Source organism: Chionomys nivalis, chromosome 14, assembly GCF_950005125.1.
Source record: "Chionomys nivalis chromosome 14, mChiNiv1.1, whole genome shotgun sequence".
Taxonomy (NCBI): Eukaryota; Metazoa; Chordata; class Mammalia; order Rodentia; family Cricetidae; genus Chionomys; species Chionomys nivalis.
Window position 1 is genome coordinate 24,954,931 of NC_080099.1, and position 25,343 is coordinate 24,980,273.

Genomic DNA, 25,343 nt, shown 5'->3' on the forward strand with positions numbered 1-25,343 from the left:
TTTCCTCCTGTTCTGTAGGTGCTATCTTTACTCAATTTCCACTGCCATCCTAAACTTTGAAGCTTCGTGAGGTCTCATCTGTCAGTTGTTGGCCCCTTTTCCTTGTCAGTAACATTTTTGACAGAAATAGTGATGTTGATCCAGACTGCTTAACTGCTGGATCAAGTTTAACATTGAGCTTTCTATGTTGTTTTTGGAGGTGGTATCTCATGCAGTTCTTTCTGATAGTTGTTAGGATATGTTAGTTCTGGACAAAAATTAATATAGACTAGGAAAAGAAGATGGCATTGTGTAGTCATATCCTAAACTGTAAAAAGTTTCCCAGGGGCTGGAGAGGTGGCATGGCAGTTGATAGCACCTCTTGATCTTCCAGGGGACCAAAGTTTGAATCGCGAAACCAACATCTAGGGGGAATCCATACCTCTAGCATCTGGGAGCATCTGCACTCGTATGTACATACCCCCACACAGACACATGCAACATTGCTCAACAGGTACATGCATAATAACTTGTTAGGACAGAAATACTTATTAAATTGTTGGAACCTAACTACTTAGTACATGAAATGCAAGATACTTCTTTGGCCTGTGGTGCTTTGAAAACAACTACCAAGACACTGAGAATACTATGAACCAGAATATCTTACCCATCTGAATTTAGTTATTTATTTATTTTTTTTGGCATGGTCTTACTAATGTAGCTCAGGCTGGCCTCAAACGTCTGATGTTTTTACCTTGTCTTCTCAAGCCCTTGTATTATAGGCATGCTGAAAAAAATTTTTTTTAAGCTGCAAAGGAGAGATACCAAATGGACATTGGTTTAAGCAGAACCTGGAAATTATTGGCTCATATGCTTGGCATGTCTAGGGTTGCAAAGGCATCAAACTTGGCTGGGTTCAGGTATTCTCTATCAAGTGATATCAGGTGATAACTATCAAGACTCCACCTGTGTTTAACTCTAAGCCAGGCGCTCTGCCTGTGAACAAAACAGCCTCACCCTTTCAAGATATACATCCTTTCAATAGCCACCCTGACCCTTTCCCAAGAGCTTGTGCATAAAAGTACTGGAGAAGACTTTGGTGAACCGGTCTGAGTCACTTGTAGATTCCCAGTGTGGCTATTGATATTCACCATGCTATGCCTAAGTCAAATCCCATCCGTGTGCATGGTGGGTGTCCCGAGGAACCCACAAGGAATAAGTAGGCAGTCTTCTGTGGAAAAAAGGGACTTGCCTTGTTTGGTAGAGGGCTTGCCACGAACAACAGGGCCGTAGTCTAATCCCCAGTGTCTGTGTAAAAAACTGAGCATGGTGGTGCACACTTACAATTCCAGAGCCAGGGAGCAGAGGCAGGCAGAGCCCTGGAGTTGGCTGGCAGTCTGCCAAACTGAATCTACAAGCCCTAGGTCCCAGTGAGAGACCCCGACTCGGAAACGAGGTTGCACACTGGTAGCTGGAACTGAGTGGTTATGGTGATTATGGATATGCACTTTGCCATCTGTACCACAGAGCTTGGTGTGCCACCTTTCTTGCTTGTGTTTCTCCGTCACCATGTGGCCGTCAATAATTTTAAGAAGAGGAATGAAAGTGGTCTTTTTCCTGCCCCAGGGTTCCAGAATACAGTACACTAGCTTCTGTCGAGATCGAGGCTATGAGGGGCCACAGTATACAAATCCAGGAGTCACCTAGATCTTTCCTTAAGGAATATCTTGTTTTCCTTAACCCTGTAGAACCCAAAGATGCCTTGAATAAGGCCCAGTATAGGGTCTTTTTTTTCTACTTCCCACCCAATTAAAAAATATGGCTATGTATTAAAAAAAAAAACCCACCCTAATGCAAGATGGATAACACCTGAGGAATGACATCATACATGTTCATGTGTATTTGTACACACATGTTCCCTCCCCCCCCCAAAAAAAAAGAATAAGCAATGGGACACAGAGCAAAAATAGTAAATTATTACTTTATGGACGAGGGAAACAGAGTGAGTTTAAACAATAAACATAAAAAGTCCCCATCTATCTGGGTTTATTCTCTAGGCCTACTTCATGACATCTACATGGTTTGATTTCTATTTTAAATCAATGGAATATGGGAATCATGGGGATAACTGAAGATAAACACTAAGAAATATTAAATGAACAGTTATTGGACTCCCTCTTCATTGGATTGGTGGTTAATGGAATAGAATGAGTTAATAGATACTAAGTGATCTGCTTAATGGGCAGGAAAGATAACTGTGGTTAAGAGCACTTGCTGTTCTTGCAGAGGACACACAATACAGGTCGGGCAACTCATAACCACTTATAGCTCCAGCTGTAGGGAACCTGACTTCATCTTTTCGTATCTGCAGGCAACCGTATGAGTGTAGAGGTGTGCACTTGTCTGCACACACACATGTAATAAAATATTAAGAAGAGTTCTTGGTAATAGGACGCCCCAGCAAATGATGCCATTATCATCACTAATGATTGATTACAGTAACTCTGACTCCTGGAGATCTCCTTCCTAGAAGGAAGGCAGGGAGAGGGTGCATGCAACTGACTCTCCTTTCCTGTCCATTCCAGGGCCAACATGGATGCGATCAGCCAGTCACCTGTGCATGTCCTGCTTCCCAAGCACATCCTGGATATCTGGGCCATTGTCCTCATCATCCTGGCTACCGTTGTCATCATGACCTCCTTGTTTCTGTGCCCGGCCACTGCAGTCATCATCTATCGAATGCGGACTCATCCGGTTCTCAATGGGGCTGTCTGAGACCTTTGAGAGTGGGATGGCACGTGATAGGGACACAAGTCTCCCCCACCTGTTCTCAGAAAGACTCAGGAGTTGGACTTGCATTTTTGTTGCAGCTGGCCAACAGTGTGGATTTGATCAAGGGACCTAACTCTGTGGGTACCGGGCTCCTTAGCTTTCAACTAGGGGTCATGATCCCTCCATCCTACTTCACAGGGTTGAGAACCATGTGACTTAGCGGAGGTGACAGCTGTTTGTGAGCAGTGAAGCCACACAGATGTTGTGCCATGCGATAAGATGCTTTGAAAAACCAAAGACCCTTGGAGCTGCTGACGGTGAAGGAGGTGAGGGAGACTGGGAAAGAGCAGCTTTGGTCAGTCCGTGCCTCTCACGCCAAACGATGCAAAGTGTACCCCATCCTCAGCAAACCAAACTTCTTTCGTTTTGTGACACTTCTTCCATTTTTCTCAGTCAGGGAGAGGGCGCTAGTATGGCGGGGGAAAGAGATGAGCACAAGTTTCAAAAACCTCTCTGCCAGTTTCTGCCCTGTGTAACCGGAAGGAGAGCATCGCCTTAATTTAACAATGCCAGAAGAGGTGACGTGATGACCTGCTTTCTGCATCGAGCCTCACGTCTGTTAGCTTTGACACTCAAGCAGTGTTGGAAGTGCAGGGTGGCTGAGTTTTCTGCCCAGCATTCCAGCCCCTTTATGTATCACACAGTAGAGAAATTTCCTCTGTCTGAACCTTGTTATCATTAGCTTCATGTTTTTGTTAATTTCTTGTGTCAATGGAGAACATAGGGCCATGTTCTGCCACTGAGCTACGTCTCCAACCTTTGTAGCTCCAGCAGCCATCTAAAGTACTTATTATTTTACGAGATTTCCCAGGACTCTTGAACCTGACTCAAAACAGCGATGGTTATTTTAGATGCTATGGTTTATATTTATATGGAGATATTTCTAGACCATTAAAGCTTGCCCTTTGATACCCAAGTCAGGGGCATCTTGGGATTTATTGTTATGTAAGAAGATAGCATAGATATTAGGATGTTATTGTGACAAATGATGCTTACTTTGATTTTACTTCATTGATGTATGCATCTAATTTCCAATAAAGTGCCTCACTGAGCATGTCTGAGTTTTTCTTTGAAGAACATCTATTTGAACTTATAACTAGATGAAAGGATTCAACTCAACTGTGTTTTACTTTCTCAGTTCTGGTATCAATTCAGGGCTTAGTTCATGTTAGGCAGCAGCTTTCCCGCAGAGCTCTGGGCCCTTCCTTCAGGATGCAGTTTCTTGGAAGTATTTTTGCAGTTGTAGTTATGGTTTGGAAGATATGAAGTGTGATCCTGTCCTCCTCATCCTGGCTACCGTTGTCATCATGATCTCCTTGTTTCTGCGCCCGGCCACTGCAGTCAGCATTTCTCGAATGCGGGCTCATCCGGTTCTCAGTGTAGTGGCCAGGATCACTCTACACAGTGTGGAGTGAGGTCTAGAGGCGGAAGGTTGCTAAGTAGGAGTGTAAGGGACAGAGAAGAAAAGGACAGAATCAAGGAGATGGAAAGGCCCATGCAATATGAAGGAAGGGTCCAGTCACACCGGCTGAGGACTGAGCAGGCTACCAGGAAGCCAAAGAGAGAGAGAACAAAGCTTCCCAGGGAGAGCACTGTAGTAAAGAGGCAAAAGCGGAAGGGGCGTGGGGAGACTGGCAGCGGAGTGTATGTGTCTTGCCCACTTGGGCTGGGTGTTGGGTACTGTTACACCCCTGTCTCCAAAGCACCTGACCCAGTGGGAAGGAGGAAAGGTTTCTTTTGGCTCAGTTTCAGCTCATCATCAGGGAAAGTATGGAAGAGTTGGTTTCAAATGTTGTAGGGGGACCATCAGGGACAGCTGTTCCCATGGCTTTGATGAGGAAGCGGGGAACAGAGGAGTTTCTGCCACCCTACGACACTGTGTGCTCTTTCTGACTGTAGAATCGCCTGTCTTCCTGATTCAGAGCTACCACCGATCTATTCTCGGACAGTGTAGTTTGGCCTTTTCTGGAATGCTAGGTCAGTGTTGGAGTGTGTGCGTGTCTTTGAGGCTTGTTTCTTTGAAAGTGTATGCATTCAGATGTACTTTATTCTGTGCATCCACTGGTTTCTGTTCTGTTACAGGCTTGTGCCGCATCCTGCTTACCCAACAGATGCGTATTTTGGATTGCTTTCAAATTCTTCTTCTGAATTAAGGAATGTATGACTATTACATATGCAGAGGTTTTTTAAATTGTGTGAGTGTGGTATTTGTGTATGGTGCATGCATGTGAGTATGTGTGAATATTCAGGGGGCAGAGAAGGCTTGGTGTATTTGCCCTCTGTCATTCTCTAACTTATTGCCCTGACATAGTGTCTCTCAATGATCTGCTTTCCATTTTAGACAGGCTGGCTGTCCAGCAGGTTTCTGGGCTCTGCCTATCCCTTCCCCGGAACCCTCAATAAGGGGTTACCAGCACACACTTGAGATTTGAATGCAGGTCCTTATGCCACACTGAACCATCTCTCTAGCTCTCTGTATAATGTTTTATATGAATGCAACGTTTCATCTCTCCTTAATTAATTTATGTGAGTGCATATTAATGCACATAGGTGGAAGTGAGAGGAAAACCTGCTAAAATTAGTTCTCTCCTACCATGTGGTTCCCAGAGATTGAACTGAGGTGTCTAGGTTTGGCCGCAAATATCTTTACCAGCTGAACCATCTCACTGGCCTCGTTTTATTTTTCTTTGGTAAGTACCTAGCATGAGGAATGCTGGGTAATGTGGAATTTATGTTATCAAAGACTGGCACACTATTTCCCTGCAGCGTGAGGCAAGGTTATACTTGCTAAGTGTCTTAAATCACATTTGGAATCCTTCCCCATCTAGAAGATATGTGAACTTTTAATTTGAATTTCCCCAATGGTGACTGTATCATCAAGTGCTTAGTTGACATCGGTGTTTCTTTTTGCTAATGTGTCTATTTAAGTTTTAGCCCTGAAGCCGGGCGGTGGTGTCGCACGCCTTTAATCCCAGCATTCGGGAGGCAAAGGCAGGTGGATCTCTGTGAGTTCGAGACCAGCCTGGTCTACAAGAGCTAGTTCCAGGACAGGCTCCAAAACCACAGAGAAACCCTGTCTCAAAAAACCAAAAAAAAAAAAAAAAAAAAAAAAAAAGTTTTAGTCCTGTTTAGAAAATCGAGTTGCTTGTTTTCTTACTATTGAGTTTTATGAAATCTTTATATGTTGTGCATAAGGTCTGATTCTTTTTTTTTTTGATGTAAGAATTTTTTTTAATACAATCTTTTCTCATTTTATATAGTTATTCCTGTTCCCACCTTCTCCTCTCCTCCTGCCCAACCTCTCCTCTGCCCTCCCATCCACTCCTCTTTAAGGGTAAGGCTTCCCATGGGGAATCAACAAAGTCTGACACATCACTTTGAGACAGGACCAAGCCCCCCCCCCCTATATCTAGGCTGAGCAATGTATCCCTCCAAAGAGAATGTGCTTCAAGATGCCAATTCATGCATTAGGGATAAATCCTGGTCCCACTGCCAGTGACCGCACAGATTGTCCAAGCCCCAGTGGGTCTGGTTTGGTCCTATAGAGTCAGTGAGCTCCCACTAGCTCAGGTCAGCTGTTCCTGTGGGTATCACCATTACTGTCTTGTCTACTTTGCTCCTTGTCCACTTTGCTCATATTATCACTTCTCCCTCTCTTGGTCTGGTCTCTGGAAGCTTGACCTAGTGCTTTGCTTGGAAGTCTCTATCTGCTTCCATCAGTTGCTGGATGAAGGTTCTAGCTTCTCTGGGATCGTGCACTATAGGCCGATTATCCTTCACTTTATGTCATATCCACTTATGAGGAAGCACATACCTTGTTCGTCTGTCTGGATCTGGGTTACCTCACTCAGAATGGTTTTTCTAGTTCCATTCATTTGCACACAAATTTCAAGGGTCATTGTTTTTAATCACTGAGTAGTACTCCATTGTGTAAATGTACCATATTTTCTTTATCCATTCTTCAGTTGAGGGGCGCCTAGGTTATTTCCAGGTTCTGGCTATTACAAATAATGCTGCTGTGAACACAATTGAGCAAAAGTTCTTGCTAGGGTCCAAGAGAAGCCTCCAAAGAAGACCAGCAGTCCTTTATCCAATAATAAGAGCTTATTATTATTATTATTATTATTATTATTATTATTATTGTTATTATTATTATTAATTCCAGTGTTGGTGGCACTTGGCAACCCCCAAAGAAGATCAGAAGCCCCTTTGAAGTGGAGTTAGGGGAATTCCACAGGAAGGGATTAATCTGGGACTGATTGGTGGAGGAAAGATTAGTATGGGGACTGATTGGTGGGTGGTCCTAGTGGTTAGGGTCCAGCTAGGCTAGGGAAAACTGCCTTTAGTTATCAGGAGACTGGGGGTTGCCTGCTGAGCCAACAGAAGGGGATGTGGGTGCCTGCTGAGCCAGCAGAGGGGGCCTTGGGGGTCTGCTGAGCCAGCAGAAGGCTGTGGTTTCTTGGAGGGCTGTCGTTTAGCTCTGTCCTGTTTTAGTCAACCGAAACTAAGGCTTAGATCTCTGTCAGGCTACTAGGAGAGCCTGGTCTGCTCCCCTCCCACCCCCCACTGAGTTCTCTCAGTAGCATAAGGTCTGAGTCTTGAATTTGTAAATATTTTCTCCAAGTCAGTAACATGTCTTTTTCATTTTACCAACTTTTTTTTTAAAGCAAAATTTGACAGGTCTATTAACTTACTGTTTCTCCGAGAGATGTCCTGATTGCCCTTGCTATGTCTTCATGAGAATGGCAGTTTTGAATGGTCTTCTGGAAGTTTTGATTATTATGCTCCTATTGAAAACACTAATTTCTTTTTGACTTGATGAGGTCAGCCATATTTTTTTTTGTTTTGTTTTGTTTTTTTTTCTTTTCCTTTTCTGCCTGAAGTCTGCTATTTGGTGCCGGCTGTCTGCTATTTGGTGCCGACAGAATCGCTATTTCCCAAGCCTCGCCCGTGCTAGTGAAAGCTGGTTCAAGCTTGCTCCATCTAGTGGACAGCTTTATACCAGTGCTGCCAGCCTATTCCACTCTTTTCAAAGCTCTTGGTATGTACATCCTGTTTATGGAAAGAGCGGGAGTATCTAGCTTGGGCTGAGCCCTGCTGGAACTTCTTCCTTCAGCCCCCCTTTCATGACTGGTTCCCAAACACCTTCTTTTGCCCGGTGCCCCTTTGCTGGTTCTAAAAATAGAAACAAAGGCTTAAGCATCTGGACTTAATAGGGACTTGGGACACGGAGAGGAAAAAACCGGGGCTTCCTGCTGTTTGTACTCAGTTCTGTGGCCAGAGACAAACGCTGCTTGCTCCCTCAGCTTAGGTGCCTGGCGCTGCTTTTTGGAACAAAATAAAGGGCTTCTGTTGGAACACTGCCAGCTCCAAAAAAGCAGGAAGTGCCTCTGTGTTAAACAGAGCGAGAAGCTTTTATTCTTTCTCTTCCCCTTGTGACAAAGGAAAGGGGCAAGGAAAGAGAAAACTTTGAGAAACAAAGTTAAATAAATGAAGGGACAAAGGAGAGAGTAGAGAAGTCATAGAGGGGAAGAGAGAAGAGCAAGAGATTAGAAAAAAACTAAAAAAAATTTCCTAACCATGGAAAAACTCATAACCAAATCAGATAAATATTAATAGAATAAAATAATGACACTTAAAAATATAAAATGGAAAAAGAAACCATATTCAACAAACGGTGCTGGCACAACTGGATGTCAATATGTAGAAGAATGAAAATAGATCCACATCTATCCCCACGCACAAAACTCAAGTCCAAATGGATTAAAGACCTTAAAATAAAACCAACCACACTGATCCTTATAGAAGAGAAAGTGGGAAGTATACTTGAAAACATTGGCACAAGAGACCACTTCCTAAATATAACCCCAGTGGCACAGACACTGTAAGAAGCAATTAATAAATGTGACCTCCTGAAACTGAGAAGCTTCTGTAAAGCAAAGGACACAGTCAACAAGACAAAACGGAAAAAAATATCTTCACCAACCCCACATCGGACAGAGGGCTGATCTTCAAAATATAGAAAGAACTCAAGAAATTGGTCATCAAAAGAACAAATAGTCCAACAAAAAATGGAACACAGACCTAAACAGAGAACTCTCAACAGAGGAATCTTAAATGGCTAAAAGACACTTAAGGAAATGCTCAATATCCTTAGCCATCAGAGAAATGCAAATCAAAACAACTCTGAGATTCTGTCTTATACTTGTAAAAATGGCCAATATCAAAAGCACTGATGACAACTTATGCTGGAGAGGATGTGGGGTAAAGGGAACACTTTTGCATTGCTGGTGGGAGTGCAAACTGGCATAACTGCTTTGGATTTCATTATGATGATTTCTCAGAAAATTAGGAAACAACCTACCTCAAGACCCAGCAATAGCACTTTTGGGTATTTACCCAAAGGATGCTCAACCACACCACAAGGACATGTGCTCAACTATGTTCATAGCAGCATTCTTTGTCATAGCTAGAATGTGGAAACAACCTAATGCCCCTTGACCGAAGAATGGATAAGGAAAATGTGGTACATTTACACAATGGAGTTCTACACAGCAGAAAAAACAATGACACCTTGAAATTTGCAGGCAATGGATGGCTTGAAAATATAATTTTGAGTGAGGTAACCCAGACTCAGAAAGACAAACATCATATGTACTCTCTTATAAGTAGCTTTTAGATATAAAGCAAAGAAAATCCAGCCTACAAAACACAATCCCAGGGAACCTAGGCAACAATGAGAACCCTAAGAGAGACGTACATGAATCTAATCTACATGGGAAGTAGAAAAAGACAAGATCTCCTGAGTAAATTGGGAGCATGGTGACCATGGGATAGGGTAGAAGGGGAGGTGAGTGGAAGGGTGGGGAGTGGAGAAAAATATATAGCTCACTAAAAACAATAAATTAAATTATATAGAGTCAGTGTTCTTCTAACAAGCAATGTGAGATATGAGTACTCACATTGTCTCTCCCACTGAGTACAAGCAAAGCCCTGAATAGATGCCCAGGGCAGCTGACAGAGGCTCTGACAGAAGGTAACAGTGGCATGTCCAGCCTTAAATAGGACATCTATACTGTACAGCTTTCACCCATAAAGCCTAAAGAGCACAGCAAAGTAGAGGAAGAAAAAATGTCAAAGCCAGAGATCAGATAAGCTGTGCACTAGTGTCTTCCTTGCATGGCAGGGCAGTTGTGGTCATGAGCTCCCGGCAGCAGTGGTTGCTGGTACCAACCCACACAGATTCAAGCCAGTTAACACCCCAGTACTGAAGGGAAAGAGAAATGGAACCCCTCTTTTACCTGAGGAGCCATAGGCAGTTGATGGATGCTAAGGGAGGAGAGTCAGTTGTTTTTTTTTTTTTTTTTAATGGGATGGCCCATGGTAGTCACCCATGTTCCCATGAATTCCACCTTCACCCACGGGCATATGGGCAGCACCAGTTCGACTTAGTGGGCTATTGTCTCACTGCCTAGATGTGATCTGAGAAAGGATGACCAATGAGCATGTCAAACTTGACAAGGAAAAGTCTGTGAGGACTCATCCCTACACGAAAAATTATAGCCCAAAATGAAAACTGAGAGCCCATCTTCCCAGACAGAGCACACCTATTGGCTGTCCAGTACCAAGTGGTCAGTCATGAGAGCATACATACAACTAAGATTACACAGGCTGAACAGGCTACATTTAGGAATATACGTATTTATGTACATATATGCATGCATATGATGTGACTAAACCTAACCAAATGGAACCTAGGGGGAAATGATTTCATTGGCTGGCAGGTTGCAGTCCACCATCAAGGGAAATCAAGGTAGGAACTGAAGTAGACTGGGAAGGAACACTGCTTACTGCCTTGCTCTCCAGGGCTCGCTCACCCTGCTTTCTTACCTAGGACCACATTCCTAGGGATGGGACTCACCACAGTGGGCTGGCTCCTCCTATATCAGTTAATCAATTAAGAGAATGCCCCCACAGACATATGAACAACCAGATCTGATAGAGGCAATTCCAAATTGAGAGTTCCTCTTCCAAGTAAGTCAATGTGGATCATGCCTCTAATCCAGCACTCTAGTGATTCCCCACTACTAGGTATGATTATGTTCATGTCAAAGCCTCCCTGGCCTAAGTCACCACCACATGTCCTAGGTTATTCCAGTTCCCCAAATATTCACTACATTCTGTCACTCAGTCATTCTTCTAGTATTCAAAGTCCCAGTACAACTGGGATGGAAACTCCAGCTAGGCAGATGTGTTTGGAGCTACAGAAGTGAGCGTCTTTGGCTCAGGGTCTGTGTCACATAGGACCCAGGCTCATATTTATTCTTGTGGCACAGGAGAGTGCAGATCTCATATTCATTCACACACACACACCAAAAAAAAAAATCTTGGACTCTAAAAAATGACTCAGTAGTTCATTTCCAGGAGAAGGGATGTGGCAATAACTTTATTCCCATGGAACAGAGCACAGCACTGGCATGGCTCTAACAGGAAAGGGAAGCTCCAGAGACTCACACTTGGTAGAGCAGGACTCTATTCCAACATGAGTCATCATTGCTAACAAGACAGCATTTCAGACCCACAGTGGCAGGCAAGGCAGTCACTCATCTCTGTAAAGCCAAGCATAAGGTAGGGAAAGTAAGCTGGAAATGGCAGAGCTGGGCCTTGGGTCTTGAGGTCATGGGACAGTAGACAATTTAGATGCCAAGATTTCTGCAGGAGAGGAATCTAATTTTTCTTCCCACGGGGACTGGACTTGGAAAAAAGTCAGGGGTCACTCAGGTAAGAATATTGATGACCGTTCTCCCTCAGCAGCCTGCACAGGACTCTCCAACACTGAGTGCTCGTTAGAAGGCAGGAAGCTTTCTGGTCAGTACCAGCAGTTCTATGTATCCTGTCACCAACGTGTATGGTGTCTTCAGCAATAGAATCTTACCACCAGGTTCTGGTGAATCAAGAGAAACAGTAGTAGCCTGTATTGTTTAGGATCTCTGGGACCTCCCTGATTACCACGTCAGGGGTGTTTAGGATCTTTGGGACCTCTGATTACCACGTCAGGGGTGTTTAGGATCTTTGGGACCTCTGATCACCACGTCAGGGGTGGGTGTTCCACATCTTGCACTCAGCTTCCTTTTGATAACCTGCATCTTCCTGAATGAGCATTACCCACTCACTCCTACACACAGTAGCTCCAGTTAAGCTCTTAAGCATACATAAAATACTAGGATTCAGTATGGTGTTTTCAGACATGCTCAGTTAGTGATTCCTTCACCCACTCCCTCTTCCTCTACTCTCCCACCCTCCTCCCCAGTTAAACTCATCTCCATTATTCACCTCCACTCTTCATACCACTCTTGCTCTTCCAACCCCCTTGGAATTAGTCAGGGTTCTCTGAAAGATGAGATTCAGTGGAATGAATATATATATTTATATATATTACTTAATATACAACAATATATTAGACAGCTTACATTGAAATGGTATCAACAGCTGAGTTCCGTCCAGCTAAGAGGCTGAGAACTTACTAATTGCTCCATACTTGAAGGGGTGTGCCTCAGCAGTCAGGGGAACCCCACAATGAGTATCTCTCACTAGGCAGACCAGCAATCACATGATTGCTCAGGCACAAGGCAGAGTACCTCCACAGTCCCAATCTGGCACAGAAAATCTGAAAGCTTTCTGCAGAGTCCAGAGTCCGGAGGGATTCCTGGAAGTGTTTGTTCTGATAACAGTGACGGTACCAGCAGCAGAGACAGAGTTAATCAACCTGCAGTTAGGGGAAAGGCCAAGCCAGCCCAAGGCAAGGGATTGATCCCCTGCTGTATCCTTGTCATCTGGGTGGGCCTTCCATCATCAACCAAGAAAACCTCTTCAGCTGAGGTTTCCTATGAAGTGGTTCTAATTTGTGATCAGTTGACATTAAGATCAAGCACAAAACCCTTCATTAAGATGCTTCTTCACTTCGTGTGGGACTCTTAACAGTGGGAGTCGGGGCGTCTCTGACTCTTTTGCCTGCACTTGGAACCCTTTTACTCCTGCTGGGCAGCCTCATATATCATTGATATGAGGAATTGTATCTAGTCTTATTGTAATCTGCTATTTATGTTCAGTTTAATATCCCTAAAAGACCTGTTTTTTTTTTTTTTTGTTTTGTTTTGTTTTGTTTTTGGCATTTGGAGAAGGGGAGGGAAAGGTGAAGATCAACAGTTAACCTACCTGCTTCCCTGGCCAGAGTCTTGTGTGTTTTCTTTTCTTTTTTCCTTACACAAATTTAACAAATCATTTAGTGTATTTAATATATATTTAACAATATATATATTAATTAAGAATTTTTAAATATAACTTTTTCTTGTTTTACATAGCTATCCCCGTGCCCTCTCCTTCCCCTCCTCCTGCCTCCCCCTTCCTTCTACTCCCCCATCCACTCAGAAATGATAAGGCTTCCCATGGGGAGTCAACAAAGTCTGACACTTCGAGGCAAGACCAAGGCCCTCTCCCCTATATCTAGGCTGAGCAAGGTATCCCTCCAAAGAGAATGTGCCCCAAGAGGCTAGTTCAAGCACTAGGGATAAATCCTGGTCCCACTGTCAGTGACCCCACTGACTGCCCAGCCATACAGCTGTCCCCCACATTTAGTGGGCCAAGTTTGGTCCTATGCAAGTTCCCCCACTCTCAGTCCAGAGCCAGTGAGCTCTTATAGCTCAGGTCTGCTGTTTCTGTGGGTATCCCCAATCATGGTCTTGACCCCTTTGCTCATATTATTGCTCCTCCCTCCATCGGGCTGGTCTCCAGAAGCTCGGCCCAGTGCTTCGCTGTAGATCTCTGTATTTGCTTCCAGCAGTTGCTGGATGAAGGTGCTATTCTGACTTGGGTTCAATGAAATCTCAAAGTAGTTTTAATTTGAGGTTTCCTGATGGCTAGGATGTTGAACACACTCTTCATTATTTCTTGTTTGTGTTTCTCCTTTTGGGAATGCTTTCTCTGGTCAGTGCCATAATCAATTTTAATTGAATTGCTTTCTTAGAGGTTTTTTTTTTTTAATGTTTTTGCATATTATATATAGCGATCCTTTAACTAATTTAATGCCTTTAAAGATTTTCTCCCTATCACAAAGGCTGTTACACTAGAATAAAAGTTTCTTTCACTCTTTGTAAGCATTTTAACTTCATGAAGTTGCACTTCTTGATTGATGACAGCATTCCCTGTGTAGAGAGGTTCCATATAGAAAGATCATAACTGAGCCTATATTCTGAAATGTACTCCTTATATTTTGCAATAGAAGGTGCAGAATTTTAGTGTAACTTTGAAGTCTTTGATTAATTTGAAAGTGAATTTTGGACAAGGTGAGTGATAGCAATGTAGCTTCAACTTTTTCACATTAAATATCTAGTTTTCAGGCTGGAGAGATGGCTCAGAGGTTAAGAGCATTGTCTGCTCTTCCAAAGGTCCTGAGTTCAATTCCCAGCAACCACATGGTGGCTCACAACCATCTGTAATGGGGTCTGGTGCCCTCTTCTGGTCTGCAGGCATATACACAGACAGAATATTGTATACATAATAAATAAATAAATATTTAAAAAAATATCTAGTTTTCACAACACAGTTTCTTAGAAACAGTATATATTCTCCAGTATTTGTCTTTGTCATACATGTCAAAAATCAGGCGATTGTAGGTATGCAGATTTATACCTAGGCTCCTGGTCTTAGTCCATTGATTATTATGTGTTTTGATAGGACCACGCTATTTTTACTAGTATAACTTGAGATTGGAGTCTTAGATTATTATCTTTGACTGTGAATAGACACCATGACCAAGGCAGCATATTAAAAAAAAAGACATTTAATTGGGTGCTTGCTTAGAGCATCAGAGGGTCAGTCCATGAACGTCATGACTATGGCAGCAAGCAGGCAAAAAATGAGCTGGAGAAGAATATAAGAGTTAGGAACTGTGCACTCCTCTCAACATCTATCCTCAGAGGGCTGTTTAATATGCGTATATCATCAATAAGCTGTAGACTGACTCCCCAAATTATAAAGGTTTCTGAGCCCTGTGGATATGTGGAAAAGAGAGCACTCAGTCACTGCTGGTGGGAGGGCAAACTGGTACAGCCACTAAGGTGAGGAAGACCCACAGACAGTGAAAATAGATTTAACACAAGATCCAGCTGTGTCACTCCAGGGCAAAGGACTCTGTATTCAACTACAGAGAGGTACTTCCTCATTCATGTTCATTCATGTTCTATCCACAATAGATATTTCTAGATGGGAAATGGGAACAGTGGGAAGAGCCTAGACAGCATCAACTAAGGAAATGATAATGACAACGTGGCCCCACTACAGAATCAAATATTTCTCATCTATTAAGCAAAATGAAACTTCAAAACTTAAGGGAAAGTGGATGGAGCTGGAATCGTCATTCTGAGTGGGGTAAAACTGGTCCAGGAAGATAAACATCATTTCATTCCTTTCATTTGTGAATGCTCGCTATCACCGTTCAAATATGAGTGTTCCATTGGGAACACCCACAGAGGTTTTGTATTACTATGTGGCCATGGGGTGGGACCAGCAAGAGAGGAGAAGTAATAGGCACTGGTAGGAAGGTTTAAAAGAAAATTATGTTTTTAAGAAAGGTTAAAATGGGGAGCGAGGGGGTAGAGGATAAAGTAGAGGAAGGAAAGTGGTAGGGATAAAGAACACTGAAGGATTTCCCACAAGTCATGAAAATCTGCCACTGCAGACATTTCCTAAAATAGTCTATGCACATGTGTGAAAGAGTTAAGATAGAGCTGCCCTCTCCTAGGACAACAATGTTCCTGCTAGACACCACAGGGTAACAAAGAAAAAGCCCAGTCCCAGAATGTAGTTTGATTTTTTTTGAGGTGTTTTCCAGTGAGTTCCCTCAGCATTACAGGTCATTGTCAGTGCTTGAAAGTCCACTCCTTGACTCTTTTAAGACTGTCCAGTATTTGCTGCCAAAACCAAAGAGAGAACACAATGAAAAACAACCGATAGTTTCATTTTCTCTTTCTTCTTCTTGGAAATGCAGGAGATTCTGAAAAACAGCAAGATCCACACGCTTTGATGATTGGCCAAAACACACTGAGAAGGAAGGGGCAGAAGTCAGAGGAGTGATAAGTCCTGCCCTGCAGCCTTGAACCAGATGCTTTCCACAGAGAAGTAGAGAGGGGCTGCAAGTGGAGAGACTGGAGCACAGTGGACAGTGGTTCCTGCAGCTGACTAGAGTGAGCGCATCCATTGGACACAGGACAGTTTGGTAAGTGGGCAGGAGCCTTCAGATCTATCTTTGAACCCTCACCATCTCTTTTCTCATCAGAGCTGATAGGTAACAGGCATTCAGGAACATACCCGTTGAGTGAGGGGCCTCAGTTGGAAGCTAAGGAGCTTTGGAGGGAGGCAGGCAGAACAGGCTTGTGGATGGTCTTAGTCAATTACGAAAGTTGAATTAGACCTAAAGTTAATGATCTTGATACTGGTTTTAGCAAAAACATACACAGTTGTTTTGGATGGTCCTGTATTTCCTCTCCCTAAAATGGTTGTAAATAGATAGTTTTCAGGTAATGGAATGTCTCTGCCGTGTGCATGAGGTTATCCAATCTCACACTCATCTTGCTTTCTAGTTCATGGTCAATATTTAATCCCTTACATCCGGGGGCCTCTGGCGTGTGGAGAAGGGTTCTTTCCACATGCTGCTTCCACTGTAGCTGACTGTGGAAATCTGAGCCTGAAGAATCTTCTTCGTGATGATTTTCTTTATTGTCAAGCAGGAGTGTTAAGGATCTTCTCTCCATCTGTGAGGAATATGAACTGTGTCAGAATGTGGTGACATTAAATCAGGCATCAGCTTATAATGCTTGCTGTGTCACAGTTTTCTCGTTCCCTGTGTTCATATTCCGTGGAAAGACCTTGCAGATAACAATCACACTGGAGTCTGGATCACAGATCCAGGAGCTAGAGCTGAAAAAATGAGAAGGGAAAACTGAAAAGATAGAACAGCTTGTGTGCTTCAGGGACATTCTGTCTGTGTCCTGTGGGTGACTGTCCCCTTCAACAGTAAATCTGGCTATGGTGTTTATTCAACCATATTCTAGCTTCTCTTTCCGGACATTCTTTTTACCCCCCTTCCCTTTTTTTTTTTGTCCTGTGCCTGCACCCAGGCTGAACAATTTTCTGCAGCTCCGGTTTCCTGCACAGCTGCCCCCGTTTGTCCTGTAGATTGGACAATCGCTTGCTCTGAAGTGAGTCTGTATGTGGTTATGCAGGCCCACATGCTCAGAATGATCCTATGGAGATCCCTGGTTTGTATGAGACTGTTTTTGATTTGGCCAATTTGGTTATCTATGTTGTTACAACAACAATCACAGGAAATATAGTAATGTTGCTGATATAATCGAAGCTGGAATTGAGGAGGTCATGAAGAAGATAATATAGGAGGGACGATCAGTTGTGAGTGGATTTGGAAATAGAGATTAAGTCTGAGAAATGATTGATATTGGCGAGACTGACAGAGGAGGCTCCAGGGTGACAGTGGGGATTTGCTGTCTCCTTAACTGATGGTGAGGTCCATTGTGCTGCCATGGGAGGTCTTGTAGGCAGGTTTGTGGAGAACAAAAGTCAGAAATATGAGACTGAAGTAGTTAAATATCCAACAATCTAGCTCAGGTGTTTAGGTCTGACAGCAAGTGTATTTACCTGCTGAGCCATCTTGCTGGACTTTCTATTCATTTTTTTTGAGATAGGGTCTTACATAGCTCAGGCTAGCCTCTAACTCACTATGTACCAAGGATAACCTGGAAGTACTGACCTTCTTACCTCTACTTCCCGAACACCAGAATTACAGAGATCTGCAAATGCCTGTATTTGATGAGGTGTTGGGGATTGAACCCAAAGCCTTATCCGTGGTGGGAAAGCTCTCAACCAATTGACCAGTGTCTACAGTGCACAGTTACATTGCTTTTATAAAATACAATGTTAAGAGAAAATAGTGAATCAAAATAATTACTTGAGAACACTGAAATGTTTTATTGAAGAAACGGATTTGAACATGAACTTTAAGCATAAAGAATTTTATATTATTGCAAGTTTATATTCTTCATGAGGATCAGTTCTAAGTCATGAAAAAGACATAAGGAAAGTAAATCTAGGCAAATAAAGAATTATTTCAACAAAATCCAATAGCTGACGTTACTGAAATCTTTTGAAAACAAAAATGAAACAGACAAATTAGATTTATGTGATCATTAGAGAGGTTTGTCATTGATTAAATACTGATGTCAAGTATCATTCACTGTTACTTATTTTTCTGAGTGTAAAACCAGGCATATGCTGATTAAATTTCCATTAATTTTGAAGGCACACACTGAAGGAAGTGTGCGCAGATGGAGAAAACATATGATTTCATATAGAATATTGCAGTTAGTTTAGACGCTACAAAGATGTTCATGTTATTATACTTCTTGAAGCTGGTTAAAGGACTTGTGTATATTTTTATATTATTTTCCCTTGCTTTACTTAAGTTTTCATTAGTGTGCGCAGATGGAGAAAACATATGATTTCATATAGAATATTGCAGTTAGTTTAGACGCTACAAAGATGTTCATGTTATTATACTTCTTGAAGCTGGTTAAAGGACTTGTGTATATTTTTATATTATTTTCCCTTGCTTTACTTAAGTTTTCATTTTTCCATATTTGAGGGTTTAACTGAGAGCTAGTAGAAATTTTTCTACTTTCCTTTCTATTTCTTTTATAAACACCGTGACCAAAAGCGTTTTGAAAAGAAAACAGTTTTGGGGGCTTACACATTCTGAACACAGTCTATTGTTGAAAAAAGTCAGGGCAGAAACCCTGAGGAATACAGGCAGGAACAATGGGAGGATGTTGTTTACTGGCTTGCTCCCCATAGTTCAAAGTTGTGGAATAATCTTTTTGTACATTGTAAAGATGTATCTTTGCAAGGCGCCTTCTGATTGGTTTAATAAAAAGCTATATGGCCATTAATTAGGCAGGAGAGATAGCTAGGACAGCCAGAGAGAGAGAGAGAGAGAGAGAGAGAGAGAGAGAGAGAGAACTCTGGGAGGAAGAAAGGAAGAGCCACCAGCGGATAGGAAGCAGAATGACAGTAAAGAGTAAAGGTAACTGAGCCACATAAAAGAATGTAGATAAAAGATACAGGGTTAATTTAAGGTACAAGAGCTAGTTACAAACAAGCCTAAGCTATTGGATGAATTTTTATAATTAACAATAAGTCCCCATGTCATAATTGGGGAGGTGGTAGTCTCCATGAAAAAGTCCAACTACAGTTAAATAATGCTTTCTTAAATTACCCAGGACCACCTGTCCAGGGGTGTGCCACCCACTGTGGACCGGGAATCCCATATCAATTCTCAGTATAGAAAATGCCTCATAGGCGTGCCCCCAGTTCAGTCAGATGGAGGCAATTCCTCAGATGAGGGGTTCTCCTCCAGAAGGACTATAGCTTGTATCTTGTTGACAGAAAGAAAGCACAAATACACGGGAACTGGTTAACATCAGAACATCACTGAAGCTGCAGCATCGAGAACGCAGAGCTAAGTTCAAAGGCATCTTCAATCTCTTGCAACTTACTCTCCCCTCTTTCTTTCAGGGCCCCTTTTCACCACAGCCATGGGTAAGTCCTCCTCTAAGGATGAACGCCATGGAGATTTGGAGTCCAGCTTCACTTTATATTTCAAGAATTTTAAGACAGAAAGCAAAATCATTCCTCAGGAAACCATCGATTCAATTGAGTTACACCTGACAAAAGGAAACATTCAAGGGGCAAACTCTGTAATCAGTACTGCATTAAAAAATATTGATAACATCCCAATAAACGTTGCTGTCACTGGAGAGTCTGGAGCAGGGAAGTCCAGTTTGATCAATGCCCTGAGAGGGGTAAGACCTGAAGATGAAGGTGCAGCTGACATTGGGGTGGTAGAGACAACTATGAGGAGAACTGCATACACACACCCCAAAATTCAAACTTTGACTTTATGGGACCTGCCTGGTGTTGGAACTATGAACTTTCCACCAAAAGATTATCTGGAGAAAGTGAATTTCCAAGAGTATGATTTCTTCATTATTGTTTCTGCCACACGTTTTACAAAACTTGAACTAGACCTTGCCAAAGCAATCAAATTCATGAAAAAGAATTATTACTTTGTAAGAACCAAGGTGGACAATGATTTACAAAATGAGAAGAAATCCAAAGCACGTACCTTTGACAGGGAAAATATCCTGTTGAAGATCCGAAACTCCTATATAGATACCTTAAAGGAAAATGGCTTGGATGCACCAGAGATTTTCTTGATTTCTAACAACAATTTATCCGACTATGATTTTCCAGTCCTGATGGACACCCTGGTAAAGGCTCTTCCTGCTCAAAAGCGCCACAATTTTATGCTTTCCTTGCCTAATATCACAGAAGCAACGATTGACAAAAAGCACAAGTCAATGCAGCAGACTATCTGGTTAGAAGCCTTCAAGACTGGACTCTTAGCTACTGTTCCTGTAGTGGGCATCCTCAGGGATGATGTGGAGAAGGTGAAGGAGAAATTAAACCACTATCGAGTCCTCTTTGGAGTGGACGATGCATCCCTGCAAGTCATTGCTAAGGATTCGCAAGTGCCTGCTGAACAATTGAAAAAAATCATTAAATCTCCTTATTTGTTGGACACTAAGAAAAGGGAAACATTAGAAGAAAAACTTTTGAAATATTTGGAGAGATTTGCCTCAGTTAATGGTGGGCTCCTGGCTACAGGTCTCTACTTTAGGAAAACCTTTTACTTACAATTTCTTCTCCTTGACACAGTGACTGAAGACGCCAAAGTTGTCCTTAGAGAGACATACTCAAAAATTAGTTCAAACTCATGTCACCCAGAGCTACCGACCGTCGAAAAGTGTTACTCTTTCCTCATGTTCTTGACAGGATTTGTGGTGGTTTTTTTTGTTTTGTCTTATCTTAGGCTTTGGGCATGGGATGAGGTATAATCTCCAAATAATGTTTTTTTAACATTCAGATTATTTTAATCTTATTCTATAAGAATACAAATACATACTGTTTAAACAAATGAGTTAATTATACAATAGCCTGTTTATTCAATTACTCGTAAGGCTAGGGCTCCAACCCAGGCCTTGTAGATGCTAGGCAAGCATTTTATCACTAAACTATGCACCTCACCTTGTGATAGCTTTTAGGTTTGAGTAAGACAATAGTCTGACTATTCTGAAATTCTGAACTTATATAATTTAATTGACATATCTGCCCATCTAACAAAAAATGATAGGATGTAGATTACACATTGTCATAATTTTGACAGGTAGCGTAAATGAAATAGGTTCTTCAATGTTCAACATAATTGTATGTAGCAAACCAATAATCACATATTTTTTAAGTCATTAATAGTACGTCAGAATTAATTTGAATTCCTTAAGGACATTTGAAATTCTTTATTTAAAGCATTTATTTTATTTAACTTACAGGTGCATGTGGAGGCCAGAGGAGAACTTGCTTAGTCACTTTTTTCCTTCCACCATGAGGGTTCAGAGCATCTAACTCAGTAATGCAGGCTTGTTGCTCAGGACCTTTACCTGCTGCGGCATCTCACAGCACTAGTCTGAGTGAGTCTGGACAGGGCAGTTAGCACAGTGGAGATGCTCTGGCTCCTCAGAGGATGCTGGGCTGACTGTGTACTGCACAGGACCAGCAGGACTGGGGATACTTTTCTCTCAAGCTCATACAAGGTAGGAGGGATAGAAAGCAGCCCCAGAATGGAGACAGACATTAGGTCTGCAGCCCCTTAGTAGTTCTAATTTGCATATCTCTGAGGCCAGTGATGTTATATACTTTTTCAAATGCTAATTAGCCATTTTTAAATTTTTCTGAGAATTCTCTGTTTCGTTTCATGGCCCATTTTTTATTGGGTTGTTTGTTTTGCTAGTGTTTACTGTTTAAATTCTTTATACATTGTAGCTAATTCTCTATCAGATTTATAACTGGCAAAGTTTTCTCCCATTCTATGGTGTGTTTCTTCTTTGTCTGACAACTTTTTTATTGATTTTTATTGAGCTCTACATTTTTCTGTGTTCCCCTCCCTGCCTCTCCCCTCCCCTTCAACCCTCTCCCAAAGATCCTATGCTCCCAATTTCTGACATTTTTTTTACACAAAGTATTTTTTTATGAGTTCCCAATTATTCATTATTGCCCTTATTTGCTGAGCTATAAGAATCTGATCCAGAAAGTCCTTGCCTATGCCTCTGTCTTAAGTGGACTCTATGTTTTCTCCTATAAATTTGCAGTGTTTGGTCTTACATTAAGGTCCTTGGTCTATTTGGGGTATATTTTTGTACAGGGTGAGAGACAAGAATCTAATTTTGTTGTCCTACACGTAACTGTCCAGTTTCCCAGCACTGCTTGTTGAAGATACCCTTTTTTTCAATTGATTTTTCTTTTATGATTTTGTTGAAAATCAGATGGTTGTAGTTTATGGCCTTGTAGCTGGGTCCTTTACTCTATAGCATAGATCTGAGTCTGTTTTTGTGCCAGTATCATACTGTCTTTATTTCTATGGCTCTGTAGGGTAACTTGAAAGCAGGCATGGCATAACCTCCAACAATACACTTTTTACTTGGGATTTCTTTGACTGTCAGGGGTGTCTTTACTTCCATATGAATTTTACAATGTTTTTCTATTTCTGTGAAGAAAGGCATGAGAGTTTTCATTGGGATTTCATTGACTCTGTAGGTTTCTTACAATAAAACAGCCATTTTCACAATATTGCTTCTTCTAATCCACGAGCATGGGGAATCTTTCCACCTCTCTGTGTCTCTTTAGTGTATTTCTAAGATGTTTCAGTTTCATTGTAAAGTCTTCCATGGCCTTGGTTAGCTGTATTTCAAGGCATTTCTTTTTATTTTCTTTTTTCTTTTTTGGTAAAGCTATTTTGAATGGGATTGCTTCCCCAATTTCTATTTCAGATTGTTTGTCATGTGTATATAGAAAGGCTACTCGTTTTTGTGTATTAACCTTGTATCCTGCCACTTTGCCTGCTTTGGGGATCCTTTTCCTCATACTGCGTTGCTTCATCCAACTTTAATACAATTGCCCTTAGGATAGACTCTTCCTGAAAAAGAAAAAGCTACTTATTCTACACTCTCTGCTGGGTATAAGGGTTTATGTGGGATGAAACGTGTTACCCCTATTTTACTCAAGAAATCTTTACAATCGGTTAATAGAATCACAAGAACGCTTCCTGAAAATTGCAATGATTCCTTACATTTATTAGATCCCACTATAGTTTTTGCCACTGTGACCTTTTAAAAAAAAATCCTAGGACTTGTTGGATTACAGCAAGAGGTTTCTAAAATAGCCTTTCTAATTTCAAAAGCTGCTAATATTGCAGTAGTAATATTCGCCAACATTAATCAAGAAATGAGAAGATTGAGGACAACTGTTCTACAAAATTGAGATACTATAGACTTCCTGTTACTTAAACATAATCTTGGTTGTCAACAATTTACTGGAGTGTGCTATTTAATATCTCTGATATTTTTCATACTATTGGCAACCAAATTGATCATCACATAAAGAAATGGACAAAATCTCCCAAACAAATTTTCACTGGCCAATTTGACTAAGATGGTCCCCCTATTTCATCAGCCCTCTAATGCTACATCTACTGGTCATCATAATCAGGATGTATGCTCTGCAATGTGTGACTCATTCAGTACCCATCAGACAAACAACCCAAGCATCATTGCTACTTAATGACATTATTTAAGACAGTCCTCTCTCAAGGAGTTGATAGATACACATAAGTCAAGGGCTGAATCAGGAACCTGCCTGACTTCATTTGGAAGGCAGGAGCCATTAGCTATATTGTTAATATGTGATGGAGAAGCTCAGCCAATCACATCTGGCTAGGGTGTGACGAGGGGTTTCAGTCATTTATTATTTTGAGTCTTTCTTTCCCTAAGGGGAAAGCATAGGTCTTAAATTTTAGGTTCAAGCCAGGTGGTGGTGGCGCACGCCTTTAATCCCAGCACTCGGGAGGCAGAGGCAGGCAGATCTCTGTGAGTTCGAGACCAGCCTGGTCTACAAGAGCTAGTTCCAGGACAGGCTCCAAAACCACAGAGAAACCCTGTCTCGAAAAAAACCAAAAAAAAAAAAAAAAAAAAAAAAAAATTAGGTTCAATATTTTAATGGAAATGAGTTCTGTGTCTCAAAGATTAAAACAGTCAGATATTCAGTCTGCATCTCAGCTCCAAAGCAAACAGGATTCAAGGTGCAGAAAACTGTAGTCATTGTGGTTGTCATCTCAGCAGGGTCTCTGGGTCTCTGTGTGTCCCAAGTGTCTGGAAGCAGCTCAGCATTTGCCCCTTAATCCAGCATGGCACCCTGCAGTGTAGAGTGTTGGCAGCAGGTCCTGGGATCGGAGACTCCTCTCTGTGGGGCAGAGAAGACTGGATCAAGGATTCCTCTCCATCTCCTTTCTTGAACTCATCTATGGGGGCATTTAAAGCTACGGTATCATCATGTCTGCCACTCCTTTACTGTATATGCAGTCATCTCATCCAGCTTAATTTTCATTCTGTGAACAAAAGCACAAACCCATTCAACCCCAAATTAATATAGGTTGGGTCTTTTTATAATTCATTGCATGGGCTTTTTTCACCTTGCCTCAATAAAGGTCACTTTGTTGCCATCATGCCAGATCTGTCTGCAACTTTTATCCTCTTAGTTGTTTTCAAGGAGCTATATCATGCTCCACAATTCCTTTTCATTATTAACCATATATGCAGTTCTTCCATTGGAAGAGCAACGTGTAAAATTTTTGCATAATATTCTTTAAGGTATCTTTAGCTATAACATTAGTTGTAAGAATTGCAGCAATGATTATCTGGGAAGGTTATTACTCTGGCCTTTGAATTGAGCAAACACAATTGTCCAAGAATCACTATCTTAAAATTATTAATTAATCTATTGCTTAGTATAAGAAACATTGATCATAGTCAATTCTCTGCTAAAATAGCTCCTAGATTTCATTCTGCTCCTTTATATTAGGCAAGCTACTGCTTTAAATTAATAGTTTAATATATTAACTGGCAAAAATGGGAAGGTGCAGTCATAAAAAACATTCTGTTTTTTTCATAAAACTGCTGTAGAATAAGTTTTGTACTTAATACACCCACTTGCTATAGCTAAGTCATAATTAATATACTGTACTTGCTGATATTGTATACTCTACCTGTTGATCTATACTCCACCTGCTTGAGTACCTGTTTGGCAGCTTCTGTAAGTTCTCTACTGGAAATTGTCTTGATGGAGGAAGGTCATTGGTTAAATAAAGAAACTGCCTTGGCCCTGATAGGACAGAAAATTAGGTAGGCAGAGTAAACAGAACAGAATGCTGGGAGGAAGAGGAAGTGAGCTCAGACGCCATTTCATCTCCTCTCTGGGGCAGACGTGATGAAGCTCTGACCCAGGATGGACGTAGGCTA

General features: G+C 41.7%; 2 protein-coding genes across 2 annotated transcripts in view; both read left to right on the forward strand.

Annotated features, from left to right (window-relative positions):
- The window catches only part of Smim3 (small integral membrane protein 3), a 29,488-nt gene extending 25,630 nt beyond the window's left edge, over window positions 1-3,858 (forward strand). The window contains exon 2 of the mRNA XM_057788960.1: window positions 2,565-3,858. Within this exon, the coding sequence (XP_057644943.1) occupies window positions 2,572-2,754 (183 nt within the window). The 5' untranslated portion in view covers window positions 2,565-2,571 and the 3' untranslated portion in view covers window positions 2,755-3,858. The remainder of the gene's footprint in view (window positions 1-2,564) is intronic.
- A 15,614-nt stretch (window positions 3,859-19,472) lies between these two features.
- LOC130886878 (interferon-inducible GTPase 1-like) lies at window positions 19,473-21,093 on the forward strand. The gene has a single exon (XM_057789093.1). The coding sequence runs from the start codon at window positions 19,473-19,475 to the stop codon at window positions 20,832-20,834; it is 1,362 nt and encodes a 453-aa protein (XP_057645076.1). The 3' UTR covers window positions 20,835-21,093.
- Window positions 21,094-25,343: the final 4,250 nt, after the last annotated feature.